Source organism: Mus caroli, chromosome 8 (genome assembly GCF_900094665.2).
Source record: "Mus caroli chromosome 8, CAROLI_EIJ_v1.1, whole genome shotgun sequence".
Lineage (NCBI taxonomy): Eukaryota > Metazoa > Chordata > Mammalia > Rodentia > Muridae > Mus > Mus caroli.
In genome coordinates this window covers 12,673,982-12,696,722 of record NC_034577.1, presented here as the reverse complement: position 1 = coordinate 12,696,722, position 22,741 = coordinate 12,673,982, and the positions used below count along the sequence as shown (strand labels likewise).

Genomic DNA, 22,741 nt, shown 5'->3' with positions numbered 1-22,741 from the left:
AAAAAAAAAAAAAAAGAGCAGGTTGGCCTTGAACTTGTACTTATTCTCTCCTACCTTCATCCTAGTGTCCCAACCAACAAACACACTCAGTACCAGGTGGTCAGTATAGGTACTGAAAGCACACACTCTTGTGATAGCCACTTGAATCAGTGCTTCCTGTTCCCATGCACAATGGAGAAGATTCTTTGTGCATATTATCCCTAATCTAAATTTTAAATAATATCATGGGTATCAGAGGTGATAATAAGTGAAGAGAATTTCCTGAATGTGTCCATTTCATGACTCTTCAGCAGTTTCAGTGACCTTACCCATCTTCCTCCACTGTGTTTCATTGAGGGAACTCCTCTGGAGACCAGTCTACAATTCCTGGAACCAAACTTCTGAGTTCATAGTACAGAATAGCCAGCACTCTTTCTCTAGTTTCTTTTTCCTGCTTTAATTTCAGAGTCCCATGTTTATGTAGCATAGCTGTGCTCACAACCTCCTATATGGATGGCTCTTGCCACATGCAGAATGGAGCCAACACATGCAGAGATAGTGTTTTGAGTAACAGAATTGGAAAATACCACTGTGCTTTTCCTAGGATGGCTTCTCTGTTTAAAAAATGCAACACATCTTTGTATAGACCCCCCCCACCCTCCCTTTCCTACTCAGTTAGGTCCTCCCTCTCTCAAAGTCCTCACACTGGCACTCTCTGCAGCCTGCTCTGTCAGCCTCCCCTGCTGCCCAATGCCTATGACATTTATGTGTGTTCTGTTCCTATTGTCTTGTTAAATCATGAGGTCCCAAAGGGAAAGGGACAGGCCTTATTGATTTTATCTTTTATTGCTGTGCCCAAGTCATGGTAGACACTTTTATTTTCTGTTGAATTGGATTAAACTGAAGCTAACAAGGCTGTCCCTAGGGATATGTGATCACAGCCTCATTAGTACTGTGTTAAGCCAATTAAGTTAGCCACTGCTGGTCAGGGAAAGGATTAACAACTGATAGAAAAAAAAAAAAAACTACATGAGAAAAGAAGTTTGGAGAGTGACAGAGTAAAGCTATGACCCAATGGTGAAACTTTTTATTTACAACTGATGGGAAAACATCAGCACTTTGCTAATGATTTTTGTTCCTATATATAAGCTCTATGTTTTCTCTCATGGTACAACGTTGCTTCTTCACTTTATTTTGTAACTGTTCTTTATGAAGTTGCTGATGGCAGACAGCATCCAATGCTATCAGATAGAAGGAGAGGCACATAACTGAAACACATAAAGGAAAACTGACTTGATAGGTGAGAAGGAGAAACAGGTTAGGTCCACTCTCCATGAGATGGTGCTTGCTCACTTCTGTGTCCCTCGAAGGCCATCTTCCTTTCCATGATGTATATGACTGGTGCTGTCCCGAATAAATGCAGAGTTGCCATGGAGCTCTTTTCCCTCTAAATCTCTTTAAGGAACCCATAGTCTATCAGCCAGGAGATGAGTCCAGTGTTCTTTAAGTGAGCACTGACTGCCCACTAAATCTATCTCAGAATTATTTCAAAGCTATGGAGAATGAGAGAAAAGCAACTGTGTGGTAAGCCAAAGTCCCTGTGGTCTTAATGTTTGATTGTTGAAGGTGCCCGTGTGACATTATATTCTCCATTCACAGAGTGAATCCTAGAGAGGCATAGACTGGCTCAGTTTTTGCTTTGCTTGTTTCTTGAGACAGTCTCATTGTATATTTCTGGATTACCTTAAATTGTAGTTCACCTCCTACTTCGGCCCCTCAATGTTGGGGTTATAGTTCAGAGCCCCTGAGCCTAGCTTAGGGCCCTGGCTCTGGATAAACAGACACAATTTTGTTACTGTTCCTATTTGTTTGTGTGTTGATTCTTTTTATGTTTTCTGGTTTTAACTCCTCATGAGGGAGAATGCAGTTGTACTTATCAGGTAGGAGCAGAGCACACAGGCAAAGCTTGATGTGCTATGGAAGCTTAATTATCCCTTCAGGGCCTCTGCACGCCCATGGATGTTCCCTCCCTATTCTCCCAACAGTGCTAAGGGATACGGTTTCATATCTAACTCCATGATGCAAGCCCTGGATCCTTTGGCTGCCACTCAGGGCCCTGTCCCTCTTGCTACCTGAGAATGACCCTTCATCCCTCTTCTTTACTGCCCATGCATGCACTCTCCAGGTCCATGTTAGCACTTACAAGTCACCAGTATATATATATATATATATGCTTTGTTTACAACTTTAAGGAGCATGGTGCATGTTTTCTCCCCTAACAAGGGGGTAACCTCCATAAATGGGAGAGCTTCCTCGTTCACCCTCACTTTCTCAGTGTGGAACCCAGCACAGGATCCACAGGGAACAGGGAACATTTGGTCATTACTTTATTAAATCATTCAATTTCACTTTTAGTGGGGTTACATATTTACATATGGTAATGGAGTAATAAATGTTGTTAAGGGATGCAGATGCTGATCCATGGGTAATTTCTCAGAACCATCATTATTCTGTTTGAGAGAGCTACTGTGAGGATACCCATAGATAACTCTGTATCCATGATGCCCTGACCATTTACAGATGCCATTGTTCATCTTAATAACAAGGAGGTAACAATGCTGCTGTGTTGTCATTAAGAGGCATCAATAGTCTGGTCTGTTTTTGCATTATCTTTATCAATTAAAGCAATCAACTTACTAGTAAAAGAAACTATCTTACAGACTAGAATTAAGACAAAGTTCAAAGCTTATAAATCCAGGAAGCCCTGGGATGTTTTATTTCTGGACTGGGCTCTGCTCTGAAAAGCTCCTTATTTCTCATCCATTTTCATTCAGAGTCTGGAAATAAGACTCTGAAGAAAACCTCTGTCCTTATTGTTCAAAAGCCAAGTGTTGTCTTGTTTCCCTAGCCAGTGTCTGTGTCAGCAAATGGTTTCCTTGCTATTCGGTTAACTAGTGGGAACATGGAAGAGTGAGATGTGGGGCCTGGCTCATCACTCTGTGCAAATAGAAGCAAGCTGACACAGTAGTCTGCAGACCTTAAAGTCTGCTTTTGAGTTTGATACAAAAATGCCACTTCCACGTTTCAAAATGTCTTCAGGATTAGAAAGTAATTGAAGGACACAACACGTTTCTGTGGCCTCCCTAGGAGGAAAGTGTATAGCTTTCTGAAAACTTGCGGTTGCTAAGAAACTAAACAAGCCTAGGAAAAGCATTTGCCAAAGATTATTGCTCCTCTGAAAAATGACAGTACAACTTTACGGACTGCTTGGAGAGGTACCATGTTGTCCCCTTTGCCCTGGGGAACCTTTCTGTATCTCTCACAAAGGGCACATGAGAGTGTTTCAGGTATAATGCAGCTGTCAAAGGCTGTTCAACTTACTTAAGGGTGAGGAGATTCTCACATCTTCTCTACATTTCAGTGTTTGTAAAAGTGCATGATTTTTGTGTATATGTGTGTGTAGGAGTATAGGCCATCTTTTAAGCATGAATTAATCTGTTAGCTTTGAAGTGAAAAGGACTGCTGATGAACTAGTAATTCAATTCCATCATCATTATTAGAAACCATGGTCTGGGAACAACCTCAGAGGGAGTACACAGTAGACTCTGTCTGTTTCCTGCTTATTCATGTAAAGGAATGAATGAGGTTAGGTAGAAACTATAGAGCCTTCTTTTCAGATGAGGTCTAACTCTTAGATGTTCACTCATGTGCTATATAGGAATTAGAATCTATAAAACTTGCATGATGCTATTCAGGAATGCCAACCCTCTTTGGGAACAGAGGAAGCATGAGATGTCAGCTTCCAGGAGACCCAGAAGGGGAGTTGATTTTTCACTATAAATGCTTGGACTATTACACAACCATTCAGTGTATATGGTGAGCAAGAGGAGGTGGGGAGAAGGGAGAAGGGAGAGAGAGGGGAGTGGGCTAGGTATCTATTGTATTAAACTAAGACCCATAGCAGGTAAATGAGCCCAAAGCACTCTTGAATTGCATTATGTGCTCTTGTAGCCTGATTTCCTGAGTTGTATTAGGGGTGCTGCAGAGGCTTCCTATCNACAGGTGAGGAGGAGGCAGGGGAGAAAGAGAATGACAGGTAAGAAACTGCTGATGTGGCAGAATTGTAGAGAAGGCTACACTGCTTTATCTCTCTCTCTCTCTCTCTCTCTCTCTCTCTCTCTCTGTGTGTGTGTGTGTGTGTGTGTGTGTGTGTGTGTGTGTTTGTGATTCCCAACCTGAATTCTATATTGTTTTTTTGATAAGTGATTAGGAAGAACTTGGAATTAACTACGTGCTCCATGATAAACAGGGATGGTGCCTTCTTATCTAATACCTGATTATTCATGCCCTCACAATGTCACGTCACTCTGTCTTGGATTAATATTGCTATCTTTTGGAAACTAGCCCTCATGCCTAGGGACACATGCTCTGTTGAATAGGAGCTGTCCTTGTGAACTGTCACTGAGCCACCTATTACTGGACAGATTTTAATGAAAGTTAAAAAGAAAGAAGCCATCATTCTCCTGGGATGGACAACAATGTAGACAGGAGAAGGATTTACAGCTTTGATGCCTGTGGAAGTTACTAATGCCTAGCCTGACAAAGGGAAAGTGGTACCTTACCTTAGTCACATGAAAAAGCCAAAGCAATAGAGTACATGGAAGACAGGAACATGCTGGTGGGCCAGTTGGAAACGGTGATGTTAGGGAGGAGGAATGCAGCTCTTGTGGTGGTGTTCACTAAGGTTTTGCTTGCTTTCTAGGTTCCAGGTGGCCCACCATGCAGGGGAGAGAGCTTTAGAAGAGGGGAAATGCATGTTTGCTGGATTGTGCTCACCATGGCACCATGAGAAATGTAGTTAGAGCTACCACAATCCCAGAATGTCAAGATTTGTAAATATAACACATACAAAGACAGACACACATTGCATGATCAAAGATGGCCATCCTTTGTCACTCTTATTTACTTTATATTTTTATTATCTAAGGAAAAGAAAATGAGAAAAGGCAAGTTATCATCGTGTGTCATATCTGGGAAGAGGTCTCGAAGTGAAAATGGTCTTCTTCCACAGACACTTCCATAGTTCTGCCACAGAAATGAGCTGAGTCCTTAAGTACCTCATCAACTTTGGAGAATAAGAAAGAAAGAGCAAAGAATAGGGAAAGGACCATTATGTGGGAGGTGCTATTTTGAAGAGTTTGGAAGAGATACTCCAGGGCACTGTGTAGCTGGGGTCTAAGGGATACCAAAGGTGGACAGGATGGGGAGGGGTGCAGCAAAGAGAGGGCAGGTCCAGAAGCTGAGTGATTTTCTGGCCTTGCATTCTGTTTTTAATGTTACAAGTGGTAATGATGACTTATCTTGAAGATGGGAAGTGAAGAATAGACCCCTGGAAAATGCATGGCAGAGGATGGAGTTGTGTAGAAGCCAAAAGCCCTCGTCCCAGGTGACATTAATGATCAGCATCTATGCCCCCATTACTAAAGTAATACTGTAACAACCACAGACCCAACTTGCCTTTGGCCACTTCTAACTACTGTGCCCCTCTTCTCAGAGTGACTTAGCCTTCTTAGTTAAATAGATCGGTGCACTTAAGATACTATTTTTTAAAGAATGCTGTATTGTTAATACAAAATGGAAAATAGGTTACCATAGGAAGATATTTTACTGTTCAGTTGGTATACAGCAGGTGATAAAGAGTGGAGAGAGATGCAAGGCACCACAGTACCCTCAGAACTGAAAAAAAAAATCTACTGAGGAAATCCTCTTTCTTGGCAACAGGACCCCAGAGTACAGTTAATGATGTGAGCTTATGAAGATACCAGTTTGTATTTTTCTTCACACCTACTGATCACCCAAGCTACCAGATCAGCCTCTCTGGAGCCAGGTCCACCACTAGGCCTAAATATGATTGTCAATCTCTTATATACTGTGTATAGTATTGTCAACTCAATATGTATGGGACCAATGCCTACCAAATAAGGACCTTCCACACTGACCTCTCAAATCCCAGTGAACAATGGTTTTCTTTCCTACCTGGTTTTGAATCTAGAGCCCAGACTGAGTAACCAAATCTAGAATGTGTTTCAGGAAGCTGGTTCTGTTATGTTGCCTGATGTTTTCTCTGGGCTTCTCATTTTTGTGGGCTTTAAGTTCCAGTGACTAGGTTTGGAGCCACAAGGGCATAGTAACATGATGATTTTGAAGGGAAGAACATAACACATGGGCTACTCAGAATGTGCTTGTAAACTGAGCCCAAGGTACCTCTGTTAGCTATCGTAAGCCATATACTGACCACTCTGCCACCAATGATGTTTGCATCTTTTATACTGGCTTCTAAATTTATGAATGGCTCTCTTAGCTCTGTGTGTATATGTGTGTGAAAATATGCTGTATATTCCATACAATGACTGTGGTCTCTTCTCTACCCTTTTGGCTCCCTCCCTTCTTATGTCTACCTTGGGAGTTATTCGGTTATCAGTAACGCAAAGTGCAAGATAAATCAAAATATTGAAAGGTTTTGCACTGTGTAGATAGAAGCTAAGGAGAAAATATTTACCAGAAAGTCTTTGTACACATAGGGCCATTTGCTGATCAATCACACACTGAAGAGATGAATTCTAGGGCAAAAACAAACTTGGATCCAGGCACTGATTTCTCGAGCAGATGAACTTATGTGTCTGGGTTTTCCAAGCTAAGAAGTAAGAAGGCAAGTTCCAAGACAAGGGAGGGTAGAACCTTCACTAGACACTTGCTCCAGCAGTGGGGTCATTAGTTTGTGTCTCAGTGATTGTTTCTATTGCTCTTAAGAGACTCCATGACCACAGCATCATATAAAGGAAAACATTTAATAGGGCTGGCTTGTGGTTCATAGGTTTTGCCCATTATCATCATGGCAGGAAGCATGATGGCATGCAGGCAGAGTGCTGGAGAAGAAGCTGGGAGTTCGATGACTGCATAGGCAGAGAACAGGAAAAGAATATGAGCCACTAGACTTTGCTTGAGCTTCTGAAACCCGAAAGCCCACCCTTAATGACACACTTCCTCGAACAATGCTATACAGCATACATACTCCAACAAGACCATACCTCCTAATAGGGCCACTCACTCTGGGCCTATGACAACCATTTTCTGTCAAACCATCACAACATGTCTCACCTCCCCTGTGCCTTCCAAGGCATGGTGGGGTTCTATCACTCATGAAGCCTATTGAAGAGAGGATGCTTTTTCTATCTGGGTTACACTGCAGGTGCTTCTCTGAGATCTCGGAGATTTGGCTGTGCAGGGACTCCATTTTATCCTCACCAACTCTCAGCCTCTGACTAAGACCCCTGAGGATGATATTTGATCCCTAACCCCTGGCCTCTTAACCCCACTCCCCCATGGAGATGTGTTGTAGAGGATAACACATTCTGTATTAGATATTTTCCTGTAAGGAGTTCTGCAGGAAGCCTCTGCCTCTGGCCTTTGGAAGTGTCACAGTGGGAGAGTCAAGGGGCTTATACGAACACTCAGCCATCAAGGTAACCACATTTCTTCCATGGTTCTAATTCTTTCTAGGACCTGCCTTACCCACATATACCCTCTGCCTTCCTGCTTCTTTCAGAACTGCCTGGGAATGACTTCTGCCTTTCTAAGAATTCTGAATTCAAGAATGTCACTTTCCCCTTTTCAGGACAAAGACATCTTGTTTGTTAAACAGCAGGATCTCGTGAACTTAGATTGAGAAGATTCACATTAAATTTCCCCATAGAAAAATTGATAGATCTTTTTCAATGTGCCACTTCTGAGAGCTAGTTACAAGTTGGAAGTCACTGCTCACTTGGAGAAACCTTTTCCCCAGCATTACAGCTGGCTGAACTCTTGCACTGCTCTATTTGCATCACTGTAGGGTCTTTCAGGACTGTTAGTCTACAGTACCTAAAAGTCACATGAAATATGTGTTTCCTTTCTGTCCTCAGGCTGGAGAGAGCCATCTACTCTCAGACGTGTGTTTAGTGCTGCCAAATTGCCTTGGCAGCTTGAGGAGATGAGTGTAGAAGCCATCACTGTATAAGAAAAAAATGACCCAGAAATGACTTATGTGAAGAAATCACAAGACTCATAAAAGGCATTCTGATATCTGCAGTCACACACATTTGTCTTTAAGATGATGGTATTTTCTGGAATGCTGAGCCAGCCTTCCCAGTGCATGGCCAATTTGCTTGGAATGGTCTTGGAGACACCCTCCTCCTTCTCATTTATCAAGGAGGTGTCCTTCAGCTACTAGAGAGCTTCCATGTGTGTATATTGGGTTCCTTCTTGAGTGGTAGGACTCACGTGCTGGGGAATCCTGAGGCAGCAGACACTGGTGCATTTGATATGATATGAATGATCACAAAGTAGAGTTGCCACAAGATAGGGGTGCAGGGTTCCTCTCCCAAACAAAGTAGCTTTTGAACACCTCAGGTGTCCACTGTGGAAATGCAACTCAGTGAATGGGTTTGGGGCTTGGAATGCATTAGAGTGAATTATTCCTGCTAAGCCCAGTGGCTTTCTCTCCCATCCTCTTGCCTCTTCATACTCCTGTGTTCAAGGTTAACATTTTTTCAATCTAAACCTATCATAGAACACTAAGTGAACTGAGTTTGGAGTCTCAAGGTTGAATGATTGAAAATGGAAAATGACTGCAACCACCCACACCCTTTCCCTTGCCTCCAAAACCTATCGGTCCCAACCCTACAGGCAGTTAAAGGTCATTGGCTATTTCTTCACTAACTTTCACATAGTGATTGATGCTGATGAGGAATGTAGCCCAATACCTAGTAAAATGAAGGATCTGGTATCCCAGAAACTCAGCATGTTGCCCTCAGTGGTTCCAGTCCACTGTAGAGCTGACCAGTGAATGTCTGTGCCCAGTAGAAGTAAAGGTAAGGAAGGCAGACCAGGACATGGGAATCTGTGGACTTCCATGCTTTGTCGCTTTCACTTATCAGTAGTAACATGGGTACACACTGGATCTGTCTCCATGGAGTCCTCAAGTCTCATGAATTCTTCTCATATCTGCCATGTTCCAGGCTCTGAAAGAGCACTGGGGACCTTCTGTGTAGGATGAAGAGGAACTCAAATGCTCTGAAGATGTAGAATGATTGACATGCCCCTGACAGGTTTTTCTCCTCATTCTTTTCTTGCATCAAATGTCATTTCTCTTTTTCTCAAAGATCACCTTTAATATTGTCCTTTTCTGGGTTTCAGAAAGGTTTTTAACACCTTTAGCTGATAGATCATTTTACTTGTAAGGGGAAAACATTTTTTTTTCATGATTAAAAGAAAGTATGGAGGAAAGAGGAAGATTATGGAATAAATAATCCATAGATGATTATTTGTTAGGGAGAGGTGTGTGTGTGTGTTGGGGGTGAAATAAATGAAGATGGCAAAAGCAGACAGAACCCAGGCAAGCTGAGGGCACTGCAATAGACCAGTAAGCAGCAAAAAGCTGAATTCCAGGAACATATTCTCAGTAGTGCAGAATACAATGATCTAAGTTGATACTTAAAGATCCTCATTTTGCTCACTCATTCTTGAGGATTAAAAATGGAGGTCATAGTACAAGACAGCTACATCAGGGTCCCTTCAGCAAAATCTTGCTGGCATATACAATAGTGTCTGGGTTTGGTGGCTGATTATGGGATGGAACCCCTGGTGGGCAGTCTCTGGATGGTCCATCCTTTTGTCTTAGCTCCAAACTTTGTCTCTGTAACTCCTTCCATAGGTGTTTTGTTCCCTATTATAAGGAGTAATGAAGTATCCACATGTTGGTCTTCCCTCTTCTTGATTTTCTTGTGTTTTGCAAATTGTATTTTGGGTATCCTAAGTTTCTGGGCTAATATCTACTTATCAGTGAGTACGTATCTAATGACTTCTTTTCAGATCCTCCAGATACATCTATTTGCCCAAGAATTTCATAAATTCATTGTTTTTAATAGCTGAGTAGTACTCCATTGTGTAAATGTAACACATTTTCTTTATCCATGCCTCTGTTGAGGGACATCTGGGTTCTTTCCAGCTTCTGGCTATTTTAAATAAAGCTGCTATGAACATAGTGGAGCATGTGTCCTTATTACCAGTTGGAACATCTTCTGGGTATATGCCAGTGCCTGGTAAACATAGAAGTGGATGCTTATAGTCAGCTATTGGATGGAGAACAGGGCCCCCAATGGAGGAGCTAGAGAAAGTACCCAAGAAACTGAAGACGTCTGCAACCCTATAGGTGGAACAACAATATGAACTAACCAGTACCCCCAGAGCTCATTTCTCTAGCTGCATATGTATCAGAAGATGGCCTAGTCGGCCATCACTGGGAAGAGGTACCCCTTGGTATTGCAAACTTTATATGCCCCAGTACAGGGGAACATCAGGGCCAAGAAGTGGGAATGGGTAGGTAGGGGAGCAGGGCGGAAGGAGGTTATAGAGAACATTCGGGATAGCATTTGAAATATAAATAAAGAAAATATCTAATAAAAAAGAATAAAACATGGAGGCCATCAATTGTTCATTAATATGTGTTCAACTTTTGAATTCTCCACAAAATGTTAAATNCTGCATCTAGAAAAAAAGCATGTGCTTAGGTGGGGACCAGCATCTAGACTCCTCATGTCTGTACCCTTTATGTTCCCCCATCTTCCCTCTGCCTCTCACTGGTCACCTTTAGCCTGACAGAGACAATGCTTTCCATGTCTGTGGCTTCTTTTTAAAATGTACTTTTATTACATTCAGTGTGTGTGTGTGTGTGTGTGTGTGTGTGTGTGTGTATGTATGTATGTATGTATGTATGTATGTGTCTGTTCTGGTGGCATATTTATGATAGAAGTCAATTCATAGGAATTCGTTCTTTTCTTCTGCCACGTAGTTTTTGAGATACAAACTCAGATAATCAGGCTTAGTAACAATTATGTTTACCATTTGAGCCATCTTGTTGGCACCAGATCTGGGGCTTCTCAGTCAGCGGGACAGTGTGAAGAGCCATAGGGATGGGAGTGAAGCAAAATATCTGGCAAGGCCCACAGGGCTCTGCCTTCTTTTGTTGTCTATGAATTGCTGTTTCCCCTCCAGAGACACCTTGCAGTCAGACACAGGATTCCCCAGGTCTTAGCAGAGATGTATGACATTGTTTTAGTATCCTATATCCTCAAACACATGGGAAATTAGGGGTCTGGGGATTGTGGATACACAAGGCTCTGAGATTCTGAAGCCTTCCTTCACCCCATTTATAGCTTCAACCCACTCCCCTCGGGCTTCCCTTCTCCCCTTATAACTGGCCTGTTCCACTCTTATTCATGTGTGCAAGTGAACACATTTACAGTTCTTGCAGTCATGTTTACACATATTCACATTGGGCTGATGCAACCATGTGCACCCACATGTAATCTTGCATATCTGTGCTCATGCTGGATTTATGCACTCTTGTGTAGGACACACTCCTGTGTACATATATGTAGTCTTGTTTGTGTGACATATCCATGCATACTATACACTTGTATACATATATGGGCATGGTGGATGTGTTATGTGCATACTCATGACACATCTGTACACTCATGAACATTCTTAAGTATTCACACACACACACCCCTAGCTTCACCTTGTGGAAATATTTCAAGTGAAGCACAACTTCTCTCTATCTCTTGGGAAGTGACTACCAAAGCTCTGGTCCTGTGTTCACTTTCACTATGAAAGATGTGACAAGTCCTGGCTTAATTTCAGCACTGAAGACAAGGCTGGCTCAAAAGTTTGTATTTTCTGAGTGCTGAGTAGGAGGGAGGGATGTGTGCTGAAATGGCCTTCAGTAGTGCCAGTCACAGCTCAGTATGATATTCAGACTGGGCTATTTGGACATAGTCTGGTGTCTATGTCTGCTATCATTTATGTATCAGTATATCATCTATCTTTCATTTATCTATTTATGATCTATCTATTTATCAGTCTATTAATTATCATTATCATCATCTGTCTGCATATCTTACATCAATCATCTGACATCTATTATCCTATACCCATATATCATAAATATTTTTCCTCCCATTTATGTCTGTCTGTCTATCTATCTATCTATCTATCTATCTATCTATCTATCTATCTATCAGTTATTGGTCTATCTTTTATTTATCTATCATGTATCATGTATTATCATCTATCTATCATCTCTCTGTCATCTATCTCTACCACCCATCATTTATCTATGGTACCTTTCTTTCATCTCTTTATACTGTATTTATCTGTATCTAGCTATTACCATCACTATCATAAATGTATTAATCTATATCTATCAATTAATAATCAACCTTCCTGCATCTATTGTCTATCTCTCTCTGTTTGTCATCTTACATAACCATCAGCTTGGGGAGATGGGTTAGCTAATAGGCATGGGGATGTTTCTAGACAGGAGGGATAACTTGTCATGCCCTAAAGCACTGTAGCATAACTTTTGTTGACAACAATTAATTGAATTTCAGAATAGCTAGGAGAGGATTTTAAACATTTCCAATCTAAAGAGATGGGAAATGCCTGCAGTGACAGATGGATGTGCCACTGTCCTTCTCATCTGATCATGGTACATTGTCAACACTAACTGAAATACCACATTGTATCTCTAATTTATTACTGCTAAATGTGGTGGTTTGAATATTCTTGACCCATGGGAAATGGCGCTATTAGAAGGTGTGCCCTTTTTGGAGAAGATGTATCCTTGTTAGAAGTGTGTCACTGTAGAGGTGGGTCTTTGAAGTCTTATATATATGTGCCAAAATGATCCAGAGCCTCCTCTTGTTTGCCTGGGTAACAGTCTTCTGACTGCCTTCAAATCGGGATATAGAGCTATCAGCTCCTTCTGCAGCACCATGTCTGCCTGGATGCTGCCATGCTTCTCATCATGATGATAACTGACTAAACCTCTGAAACTGTAAGCCATCCCCCATTAAATGTTGTTCTTTGAGTTCTTTGAGTCATGTTCTTTGAGTCATGGTGTCTCTTCACAGCAATGGAAACTCTAACTAAGATACTAAGTATGTACCAATGATAAAAGTTGGGGCTGGAAAGATGGCTCAATGGTCAAAAATACTCTTGCAGAGGGGCTGGAGTTTGGTTTCTAGCACCATGTCAGTTGGCTTCCTCTGTAAATTACTGCCTGCAACTCTAGATCAGTGTTTCTTAATGTGTAGGAGTTGAATGATCCTATTATACTGGTAGGATATTAGATATTCTGCATATCAGATATTTACATTATAATTCATAACAGTAGCAGAATTATAGTTATGAAGTAGCAACAAAAATAATTTTATGGTTTAGAGAAACTACAACATGAATAGCTGTATTAAAGGGCTATAGCATTAAGAAGGTTGAGAACCACTGGTCTAGATCCAGGAGACTCTGATGCCCTCTTCTGGACTTTTCAGAAACCTGTACATGCCTGGCAGAACTAACACACACAAACATGTACACACACATGCATATACATGTAAATGAAATAAATCTTTTACAAATTAATTACCTAATTTGAAGTAGAATTACAAACCTATTGGGCTGCCTCCACAGATTCTGCAGATGGTTACTGGAGCTATAGGAAGGGGTGAGCTGCTCTGTGCATCCCCTGTTGGGCAGTGAGAATGGTGAACCCCACAGTCACATCAGCACCATCCTGTTTGGGATTCCAATTTAATGCTTAAGTCATTTCAGAATTTTTTCCACAATTAGATGAACCAACCGTTTTTTTAAAAGTCCATAAATAATCATTTTTCCAGGAACCCCCATTTAGAAGTAGTTTGTGTTAGATCAAACATATCTGGAAATAGCTCTTTCACCTCAGAAGACTCTTCCCATAGCAGTAGGTAAAGTTAAATAAATGTCAATAAATGAAGTGTTTCCACAGTTGAATGCTGAGGAATGAGGGTTTTAGAGCAGTGAATGTTGAAGCAAGAAGAGACTATTTTTCTCTATCATATTCTATTTGAAAAGCAACATCCTCTGGCTTCCATTGTTCCACTTAAACTTGCCCTTTACGTATTAACAGTGCATCACATATCTACAACTTTGTCATTCTCCAATACTTGTCTTCATTATGAAGCCTAATTACTTTAAATGTCCTATATATTTCTGCCCATGAAAAGCTAGATATTTTTCTAGGCTCATAATGGAAGAAAACTTAGAAAATAAGATTAGTCACTCTGGTATATCTAATTTACATTATCTCAAATATAGTGATAATAAGTCAATGAAAACTTGGTTTGCTGTGTATTTGAAGTAGGAATCACACATGGCTTTTAAATTAAACTGATTTGTGAGCCAGGATAAGACAAAACCAAAGCTGAAGTCAATAAATTAGAAGGCAGGCCATATTTCTTTTCCACCCCATCTTGATCCATTACTGAGACAATTGGCTTCAGCTCTGCTTGAGGGTCGCCCCTTTTGACCTGCAGTCAGATAGAAGGCTGGCCACAGTTAATAAATTTAATGCTACAATCTCAGAATTGTTCCAGTATCTATTGAGGCCATATCGACTAAGCCCTGTAAAGAGTTCACAATACTAGTGAAGTCTTGTGTGGTTCCCTGAACATCTTGGAAAGAAGTAGTGACAGCATCGAAGTGCAGCCTTCTGGGAAAGACTGACTCCACAGGAAGATGGCCAGTTCTGGGAAAAGTCTTCAGTCAGGACTGGAAGGGGTTCCTGAACACGTGCCTAAAAGGTGTCTGTGGAAAACTGTGCCCACCAAAGCCTCCCACTAGTGAGGGTAGACAGTCTGAGGATGGCATCTTCACAGCTTTCTTTTTAATTTCATATAATTAGAATAGTACAATTACTAGAAACTAGAAGAGATATTTACAATAGTTCCACTGAAAAATACTTGAGTATTTTCTGCTCTGTAGATGTAACTATTACTGATTAGTACTTGGAACCTAAGATGCAGGTGGTTCTGAGTCATATTTCATTCTTTGTTATACTTATACACAAGTCTATACTAAGTACCACGATCCTTATTTGTGGTTCAACTTGTATGCTGTCAAATACTTCTAATAGTAGCTTCCTCAAGCATGGCCTTACTGTTGGATGCCATCTCTGGCAGCATTGCCTCATAATTTGGACAGACACAATGCTGCCACAAATGAGACTGATGAGTCACGAGGTCAAAACTGACAAATGTAAATTGGATATTCTATCGTATACTATATATCTTGAAATGCATAAGCATTGCATATGCCAGAATCCAGCTAACTACCATGTCTGACATCATCTGGTTATAATTCCTGATGATGATATTTGAAATCTGTGTCAGCAATATTCAAAAGAATAATATGTTCTGCATTTTGTGTTAATGCTGCTCACTGTCTACACATGAGGCCACCAGCACTCATGTTCCTTGTAATTGGCCTTATCTGTCCCATGGACCTTATTTCTGGGAGCTGTCACCATCTTCTGGATCATGATGACCAGTTATTCTCTGTGTCTCTGTGACTTCTAGTCTGTAACTTCTCAAGTATAAGTAGGGTATGTAGTGTATCCTTCTATCCCTAATCAAAGTGGCCCTCGTGATTTATCCATGGTGTTGTGAGTAGCAGGAGGTCCCTCTGTTGGCGTTCTGGGTACACACCACACTTCACTTGTTTGCACTAATCTGCTGTCTTTCACTTGGTTCTATATCATGCATATGACATCCAACACTGGAAATGCATACATCACTCTGATATTGATTCCACTGCTTTTGTCTATTTGGCCAGTAGGGATACTGGGGCACATAATAGTTCTTTAAGAAAAACTCTGAAGAGTTTCCATGTCATTTTCCACAGTGTTTGTACTAACTTATATTCCTCCAAATAGTATACAAGGCTTCCCTTATTTCTGCACCATCACTGACCAATACCACTTTTCTTCTTATTACAACAGTGCTACGACACCATTAAATATCTTTTTGTGGTTCTTTAAATATATTTTATTAGTTATAATAATTGATTCAACCACCCACTCACTGTTCTACTCCTAATTTCATGCCCAGTTGTATTACCTATACATTAATGGGTTTGGAGACATGCATGGGTACATGCTTGACCGACCAGGGGACAAACTCTCTCTCCACTAAAGCCTGTCAACTGTCCTTAAGTCCAAAGTTAGGGGTAAGACCTCATGAACTTTTCATCCCTCTGTGCTGGAATGTTCACTGGCGTCATCCATGCAGACCATGAGTTCATGAGTGTGCTGTCCTATCAGGACCAGGAGACACTGTTTTGTTCCTGTACTCCCTGATATCTAGATCTTAAGGTGTTTCCACCCTCTCCTCCACCATTGTCCCTAACCTTTGAGGCAGTTGATATAGATGTCCCATTTGTCACTAAGTATAGTATTGAAACTTGTTCTGTAGACTCTGATCATTTGTGAGTTTCTTCATCACCTACTTTCCACTACACAGAGAGACTGCTCTGATGAGGTCTGAGAGCAATGATGTCCAAATAAAGACACAATGTAGGGGGCACTTTGACACTGTGCTCACTTTGCAAAGTAATTGCATTTGATTCACCTCCAGGGCCTGGGACATCTTCTTTTGTTTGTTCCTTGCTAGAGTTTCAGTACCAGGTATGTGTTTATTCCAGTGAAGTCATTCTGAAATCCAAGCAGAGGTTAGTCAACTCCATAACATTTGTGCTACTCTTGCACCCATGGAATCTCCAGTGGCATGTCTTATCTTTCCATTGCTTGTAGTTCAGTGTTGACAGCTGCCAAACACTGTTAAAAAAAACTTCCCAATAATTATACACCTGATTTCTCTGTGTCCTTTAACAAATGTCTGTGGTATCTTAAGCAATATGTCTCACTTTGTAGCTCTAGCAGACTTGGAACTCCCTGTGTAGACCAGGCTGGCATGGAACTCACAGAAATCTATCAACCAGCTCTGTCTCCCAAGTGCTAGGACCAAAGTTGTGTGTTACCATACCGATCATTACCAACACGTTGTTTGTTACCCAGAGTAAGTAACAGCACTGGCCTGTATTGTTTGGGGGCTCTCCAGAACACCCCAGCCAACTAGAGGAGAAGTAACCCACACTAACTCTGGGCTTTTTATTTAACAACCTGGATTCTGACAGAAGCATAATCCCCTGTGAGAGTAATGCTAAGCTAAATTATTGCATATGAAAAATGAAAAATGGGGTGTGTGTGTGTGTGTGTATGTATGTATGTATGTATGTAACTTATAAAATAGTAGGCTTCCATGTGGTTTTATCAAACACCCTTAACTTTAGTTAGTTCTCCTCCACCCTTTCCTCCTCCCTACACAGCCATCCATGTCCCCATCTAAACCTCCGGCTCCATTATCCCCCTTTCTTCATATCACCTGTTTTCTATGATTCTTCTCTCCTTAAGATCTTTCTTCCCAGCCGGGTGTGGTGGGGCACGCCTTTAATCCCAGCACTCNGGAGGCAGAGGCAGGCGGATTTCTGAGTTCGAGGCCAGCCTGGTCTACAAAGTGAGTGCCAGGACAGCCAGGGCTACACAGAGAAACCCTGTCTCGAAACCCCCCCCCNAAAAAAGATCTTTCTTCCCACTTCCCTTCAGTGATGATCTTTTTTATTAATTTATTTTTTATTAGATATTTTCTTTATATAGTTTCCTGACTCTGCTGGATACTGGACTCCAAGTTGAGCAGACAAAGTTAGAGATCTGATGCCTAGTCCCATCTTTCTGGATGTGGGTTACCTCCATAAGTATGTTTTTTGGTTTCACCATTTACCTGAACATTTCATGATTTCCTTACTTTATGGCATCATATATAGCCACCACATTTCACTCTCCATTCGGCAGTAAACAGATATTGAGGCTGTTTGCATATCCTGGCTATTGTGAACAGAGAAGTGATTGATATGACTGGGCATGTATCTCCGTAGTAGGATACAGTCTCTTGGATGGATAGATAGATGCCCAGGCATGGCCATCTTACCCTCAAGTCTGTCCCCACATACTTTTAAATCTGACATTGGTTTGTTCTAGCTTTGAGCCTTCTGTGTTTATTGTATCTGGGTCTCATGTGTTTTCTCCCTTTTGGTATATTGCCTCTTCTCACTATAAATGTTTTTCTCTTCTATACTGAAAATGTGGGGTTTGAAACCTCATTTATCTATTTTGTCTGTGCTTTGGGGATTTCAAGTCCCCACTTCTTTTTAATACTTAAAGGAAAAGCAGAAGCTCTCATGGTCAAATCAGCCTGTGGTTTGATGGCAATGTAGAAGGTGGCAGGCAGATATACTATCCCCAATTCCACCCTTGAAACAGCATGTTAGAAATTAGCATCTCAGATTAAGAGGGCCAAAGAACATTGTAGCAGACTGTCCCATTCCCTTGCTGCTACTCCATTCTAATCATTATCAGTTTGGTTCCTTTACATTCATTTTTATTAAGGTTTATTTACCAATTGTCATTTTCTTCCATTATCTCCTTGAGATTGGGACTTTGTATATTTTATTTATTTCTTCACATCTGATTCCTAGAGTGTGACATAGTATATGTTCAATGTAAATGCTCAAAATGAGTAATGAAAATCTAGAAATTCAAGTAAAGATAGGTAGATGGGCAGTAAACTGTGGTTAGGGAGCAGATATATAATAATTGGTTTTAAGACAAAATTGGTAGATTTATATAATCTGTTAACTATAGTTCAGATGTTGAAATAAAGTCTAATCACCAGGGATTATGGGATAATGTCTATAAATTATACTGGTCTTTGGAGACAGTCATACTGGCAATGGGACAGAATTATGTGTGGTTTCAACACATTTTATCTTAAAAGCTCATATTTCATATCTATCGATTTTTTTCCAAAATATGCATTACAGAAGTCCAGTTGTTCTTGGCGTGTGGTATAAAGACAGCTTTTTGGACAAATAAACTGGAAATTCCATGTACTTTGCATCCTCTTAAATAGGCACTGGTTTGCATACTAATTCTTATGAAGCTGAGATTTTCCTTCAAAACGGAAAAGCACTTAGCTCATTAACCCAAGAATTTTGCCTGTTGGGTTGGCTCAGAATTAATGACTTTTTGACATCTTCAGACAGTGTACCACTGAGCAGTTGTGAGTTGATTTATCATGAGACTTGAGAAACACTAATTCCAATATCTCCTGTGAGATGTCTCTGTTCCGTCAGAAGGAAAGAAAGCACACTTATTTCTTCCCTCATGTTTTATTTGCTATTGACTTTATGGATCCACACAGATGGCTGTCATATCTTTCCCAGAGACTCATGCATTTACTCATGTTCCCTCAACATCTACCTGGGTAGTATTACTTCCTGTAACAGTTGACCTGTGGGATAGGTCAGATGGTAGGCAGAGAAGAATTCTATGTCCTCAGTGTGATGCTTGCCTCACATGCTACCTTACCTCCAACTTGCCTCATGGACTTGTCAAACTATCCCAGACAATGCCCTATCACTGGTTCCAATAACCAGGCTTCCTGCTTTTAGATTCATCTCTGGAGCGAAAACAGTCGTTCATCTTATTCTAGAATGAATGTCTTGCTGTCCCCTAAGATAAATGCTTCTGTTCCTGTAAGACATATCTCTGAATGTTCTAAGGAGTATGGTGAATGTTGACGGTAGGAATATAAGTCCTTCACAGAGATGTCTTCTTGGACTTTCTGTCCTTGCTTCTGTAAAATATTTAGTCACATAAGACAATTCAGAGTCCAAAATTCTCTCATATGTATATTCCTGTTTAATCCATAAACCTTCCTTGGAGGCTGCAACAATGGTATGGCAATGAAGGGCACCAGTTGCTATTACAGAAGACCCAGGTTGAGTTCTGAGCACCTACATGGCAGATCTGTAACACAGCACCTTCTTCTGAATTCTAGAGCTATGGCATGTACATTGTATACAAATGTATATGCCAATTAAACATCCATTCATGCTAAATAAATAAATAAATAAATACATTTAAAAAGTTAAAATACCACCTCTACTTTCTTCTATTTTTGTGGTGACCCTTAAGGTTTACAAGGGGACTTTTCAGCATAAACTTTAGAGAGTTCAATCTTATCCACATTTGTGTAGCAAGCTTAAGGCTAGCCTGGACTACATTCAACTTACTCTATCTTGCTATAACTACCAGCACNCAAAACAGTCTCCTGTGGATTTCTGGGTCTGCTACATTGTTAGAGTTGAGAGACAACATTAGGTCATCTCTTGGTGTCCTCCTTCTGTTGGTAATTTTGGACTGTCTTTTTCTTGGTGCTGTCTAGGGTTGGTGCAAATGTGCAATTCTCCTGTGAGGACAATTATGTACTCCAAGGTGCCAAGGGAATCACCTGTCAAAGAGTCACAGAGACCCTTGCAGCATGGAATGACCACAGACCCATCTGTCGAGGTAAGGTGCCCAGTAAGATAGCCCAGACTCTCCCCAGGGCAGGATATACTCCTGAAAACAGGGTAAAGTTTAAGGGGGAGGCATGGTTAGTACAAAGGGAAGATTTGGTAATATGTGTGTCTTCATGATGATGTGGGTCAGAAGAAAGCCCCTCAAGGTTTCTTAGGTGATAAGTCCTCTAAAGCTACTAATGATCTCATGATAGGACATATGTGAGCAAATCTGATACATTGAGCTCACACAAACACACATGCATATACACAGGAGGACACACACACCATATATTGGTAGCCCTCTTCATATGTGAACAGTGTCTACATATTCTTAGAAACACCTACTAAACCTTAAATCCCTAGCCCTTTGGTTGCACTGTAAATGCAATGAGTAATGGAAAGAACTTGTCAAGCTTGGTCTAAGATCTTCATTAAATTAACCAATGGTCTTTGAGTGTTTGCATATATTTATTTACATATACATGTGTGTGAATAGGTCTGAGCCCACAAACATGCCATGGTTCCTGTGGAGGCCAGGATAACTTCCAGAAGGCGGTAATCTCTTTCCATCATCATGGTGGCACTTCAGTCTTCATTTAATAACTGGCAAGCTGTCTTGCCAGTTCATAGTATATTCCCTTAAACTACACTTTGATGTGATTTACCAAAGAAAATAGTCACCATCACCATTGTCTACTTTCATCAAATGATATACATGAAATTAAACAGAAATAAAATATCAATATTCTTCTCTTATGAATTGTATGACTCCTGCCCTTAAGTTTGGAAATCATATAGAGTCAAATAGAAAATTGACTTAACTGTTCTATGTGAAAAACACTTTGAAATTAGAAGAAAACTAGGTTTGGACTTTATGCATTTTTTGCATCTATCTCATAAAATAACTTGTATAAACTGAGAGTTTTAAAAGAAAAATAAAGTACTAACTGGGCCATAGAAAGTTCCTCAAATAACGTCTTTCACATCCATGTAGACATTTCAGTTTTGTTCATGTATGTGCACAGGTGTGTATACCCAAGCATGCATGCATGGGGGCCAGATGTCAATGATGAATAACTTTCCTAATAGTCCCTCCCTTTATTTTTAAATATGAGGCCTCTTCAAACCACCCTTTCCTGCTTCCTTGGGATGTGTTTGACTCTGTCCCTCAGTCCGGGGTTCTAGACACGCCAGGCCTAACTTTTCCAGGATGCTAGAGATCCTCAAGCCTAGCCCAAGAAGACCTCTAACACTGAGCCATCTTCCAAACTCCTGACCCTTTTAGCCTTGTAAGAGAATGGCTGGCTCACATGTTGTGTCTTTAAGTTTTCTAAACACACTGCCTGCACGGATCCACAGTCAATAAAAACAATTTGCAAAGGTCATGCTCAAGTACCACCTACAACAGAAGTTGATTTGACTTTATTCCTCATAGACACTCATGCCCTTTTTGAGCACATTTTGAAAGAGAACATCCCTGTCCATTGAGTTGGGAAGTCCTGGTAAATAATGTGTACAGAAAATCATGACCTTGTGCTGGGTAGTTTCACAGACATAATGGCAGAAATCATTGGGTATCTCACCCCTGTAGTCCAAGGACAGAAGAGGCACCTGTAGGAGGATGCTTCACTTTAGGGAAGCCAATATGCTAACCCTGATATGAACATCACTCACTCAGGAAGACAGGTACTGAAACATCACAGGACCCTGATTAGTGCATTGCTTTGCTTGCTCTTCTGCTCTGTCAGTTAGATACACTTGATTGAATCATCATCTTTACATTCTAGAATAATGTTCTTTTCTACCTGGAGCAAGTTCTTGGATAGTTTCCTGATAGAGGGTGTAGTTTGCTGGCATTTGCCACAGCAGACAAGATAAAAAAAACCTTCAGTACTTTTAAATCTCATGTTGTTGTCCATAGTGGCTCACAGAGACTGAGCCACTAACCAAAGAACATGCAGGGGCTGGAGCAAAACATGCTACTAGACCTGCAGCTTGGTTTTCATGTGAGTCCCCTAATAACTGGAGCTGGGGCTGTCTCTGAATCTGTTGCCTGCCATTAGATTTCCTTTCCCTAACTGAACTGTGGGTTGAGTCTCATTGGGAGAGAATATGCTTAGTCCTACTCAACTGAANGTTACTTGGTAGGTTGTACCCAAGAGGGACTTCCAGCTCTCTTTGGAGAAGGGGAGGAGGTAATGGGAGAAAATATTTGAAAGCTTGGGACTGGAAGGAAAGGTGGGAGGGAGATGTGATCTGGATATAAAGTGAATAGATAAATAAATAAATAAATAAATAAAACCTATGGGTAGCAAAATGAGCTAGTGAGTCAGAGTACTCTCTATTGCCAGATCTGCCTACAGGAGTTCTGTCCTTCCATGTGATACAA

At 40.9% G+C, this 22,741-nt stretch overlaps 1 protein-coding gene across 1 annotated transcript in view; it reads left to right on the top strand.

Annotated features, from left to right (window-relative positions):
• The window catches only part of Csmd1 (CUB and Sushi multiple domains 1), a 1,596,626-nt gene that overhangs the window by 1,128,711 nt on the left and 445,174 nt on the right, over positions 1 to 22,741 (top strand). The window contains exon 9 of the mRNA XM_029480674.1: positions 20,235 to 20,359. Within this exon, the coding sequence (XP_029336534.1) occupies positions 20,235 to 20,359 (125 nt within the window). The remainder of the gene's footprint in view (positions 1 to 20,234; positions 20,360 to 22,741) is intronic.